At 19.6% G+C, this 3,130-nt stretch overlaps 1 protein-coding gene across 1 annotated transcript in view; it reads right to left on the bottom strand.

Annotated features, from left to right (window-relative positions):
* Window positions 1-674: 674 nt before the first annotated feature.
* PGSY75_1238500 (hypothetical protein) overlaps window positions 675-3,130 on the bottom strand; it is a gene marked incomplete at both ends in the record, with an annotated part of 5,276 nt that continues 2,820 nt past the window's right edge. The window contains 3 exons of the mRNA XM_018786953.1: window positions 675-783; window positions 946-1,016; window positions 1,133-3,130. The exon at window positions 1,133-3,130 is cut by the window's right edge and continues 2,820 nt beyond it. Of these exons, the coding sequence (XP_018640818.1) occupies window positions 675-783; window positions 946-1,016; window positions 1,133-3,130 (2,178 nt within the window). The remainder of the gene's footprint in view (window positions 784-945; window positions 1,017-1,132) is intronic.

Genomic DNA, 3,130 nt, shown 5'->3' with positions numbered 1-3,130 from the left:
TATATATATATATATATATATAAGAAAAAATAAATGAAAAGAAAAAAACATTCCCATTATATATATATATATATATATATATATATATTTATATTTTATTTATTTATTTTTATTTTTTTTTTTTTATTTAGCTTTTTTTTTTTTTTTTTTTTTTTTTTTTTTTTTTTTTTTTTTTTTTTTTTTTTTTTTTGTTGTTATGTTATTGTGTTTGGTTATCCATATACCTTTTTTCTTCTTTTGATTATACATATATAAATTTTTTTTTTAATATATTTTTTTTGTTCATCTGAATTAATAATAGATTTATAAATAAATTTAATTATTTAGGTTAATTTACACATAACCCTTATTTTGATCTATCCTTATAATATATATATATATATATATTTATTTATTTATATCTTGAGTCATATTTATTTTCATTTTATTTTATATTTTATTTAATTCATTTGAGGAGGAGTTATCTTGAATTATATATTATTATAAAGAAAGAAAAAAAAAAAAAAAAAAATACTATAAGACTAAATTTTAAAAAATATATGAACTATATAAACAAACATAAAATTATTATATGTATTATTTGAAAATTTAATCACATATAAATATATATATATATATATATATGTGTGTGTGTGTGTGTGTTAGTCTGTTTTTATATATCTCTATTTACACATCTAACATTGATGATCTTTCTTATCGTGAAAAAATTCAAGCAACCTTATAACATACAAGAACCTTAAGCCTTCGTCAAACTCTTTAGGAATTCTGGTTTTTTCAGTATTACTGCAAAATAAAAATATAATACAATAAATAATATATACATTAATAAATTTAAGTATTTAAATATTTACATATTTAAATATTTACATATTTACATATATACATATTTATATAAGGATAATATGAATTCTTTTTATAATAAAATAAATAATTTATGGGTATTACTTGAAAAAGGATTCTATTAGGAAAATCATGTTGATAATAATATCACGTTTGTTCTTACTAGATTCTATTTCCTAAGAAAAAAAAAAAAATTATGTATATATATATATATATATATATATATATGTGCATACATTTATAATACATATACATATATATGTTCATGTTAATATTTATTTATTCCTTTTACGTGATATATTAGCCTCTTCTTGTCCACATTTAATAAGTTTTCGAAGGTTATATCTGGAATATCTTCATCCGAATTTCTTGTTTTGAATACATTTTTCAAGGTGTTTATAAAAATGTGAGAGAAATGAATAATAGCTTGGAAACTGCTATCATTCGGAAATACAAAACTGTTTATTATAACATCATATGTGATAGAGTTTTTATTTTTGAGGTTATCCATTGATTGTTGTAAATTATCAATATTTTTGTTTGTTTTAATTATAATCAAAAATTTTCCATATGATGTAAAAAATGGTATAATGAAATAAGAATCATCAAATATATATGAAGATAAATGAGTTAGAAAATTATCATATATTTTATTATTTTTAATTATTTTATAACATGTTTCTTTTAATTTTAAGAATTCAAAATATTTTATTAATTGTATATCACAACAGTATACATATGGAAGTGTTGATAAATGTGTATTATTTAATTCATATTTAAAAAGTGATTTCTTTTTATGTATCTTACTATAATTATAATTCATACATGATATAAGCATATTTAAACATGTTATTGTTGGAACACTATCATTATATAAACTTTGAATATGATATAAATACATTTCATTTATTTTAAAGTTTTTATAAAAAGAATTACAATAATTTGGTAATATATTAGTATCATCAAATTCTATATAATAAGATATTTTTTCTAATTTGTCATGATTATTTTTATCATTAAATATATCTTGTAAGCATAAAAATAATATTTTATAATTATGTAATGGTACATAAGATATATATTTTTTTTTTTTTTTTTTTTTTTTTTTTTCTTCTTCTTCTTTTTTACAAAAATTTTTTTTAAAAAAGAAACTATTTATTATATTATTTTCATTAAAATAATTATTAATTATATCATTATGTTCTTTCCTTTTTTCAACTAGAGATATATTACATTCATTTAAATAAGTTTCAATTCCAGAATTTATAAAAATGAAATTACTCATTTCATTTAATTCTTTTGTTAGGTTTTTTATTTCTTTTACTATAGAAAATATTATTACTATAAAAATATTATATGCCCTTTGTAATTTACAACATTTAAAGTGTACTTTATTTTTCCAATAATCTGTATACTTATAATTAAATTTTTTATTTTTTATTAATGAACATAATTTTTGTACTCTTTTTAAAAATAAATCTTTCTCTTCACTATGATTCTCTATGGAACATTTTTTATCACAAACTAATAAATTCTTTAAATATTTCCTATATACATTTTTATCATTACCTTTTAAAAAATTAATAATTTCTTCGTCATTTATTCCATTACAATTTCTTGTTTTACATGATTCTATACATGTATGATCACATGTGTGCTGTTCAATACTTTCTTCTACAACATATGTTTCATTTAATGTTTCATTTAATGTGTCATTTAATGTTTCACTGTGTTTTCTTTTTTTTTTATGACTCTTATCGGATTGGTCATCTTCACTTTCGTCGGATTCGTATTCTATGCTATTTTCTGATTGATTATCTTCATCTGATATGATACTTTGATCGTCATCTGATTTGATACTTTGGTTGTCATCTGATTTGATACTTTGATTGTCATCTGATTTGATACTTTGGTTGTCATCTGATTTGATACTTTGGTCGTCATCTGATATTATACTTTGTTCGTCATCTGATATTATACTTTGTTCGTCATCTAATTTGATACTTTGGTCGTCATCTGATTTGATACTTTGTTCGTCATCTAATTTGATACTTTGTTCGTCATCTGATTTGATACTTTCATCTTCACCTGATTTGACACTTTCTTTTTCATCTGATTTGTTACTTTCTTCTTCATCTAATTTAATAATTTCATTTTCTTTTAACCCTTCATTTTGATCTTCCACCTCAATATCTTCTTTTTCTTCCACCTCAACATTGTCTTTTTCTTCCACCTCAACATTTTCTTTTTCTTCCACCTCAACATTTTCTTTTTCTTCCACCTCAACATT

This window comes from Plasmodium gaboni, chromosome 12 (assembly GCF_001602025.1).
Source record: "Plasmodium gaboni strain SY75 chromosome 12, whole genome shotgun sequence".
Taxonomy (NCBI): Eukaryota; Apicomplexa; class Aconoidasida; order Haemosporida; family Plasmodiidae; genus Plasmodium; species Plasmodium gaboni.
This window is presented reverse-complemented; position numbering and strand designations above follow the sequence as displayed.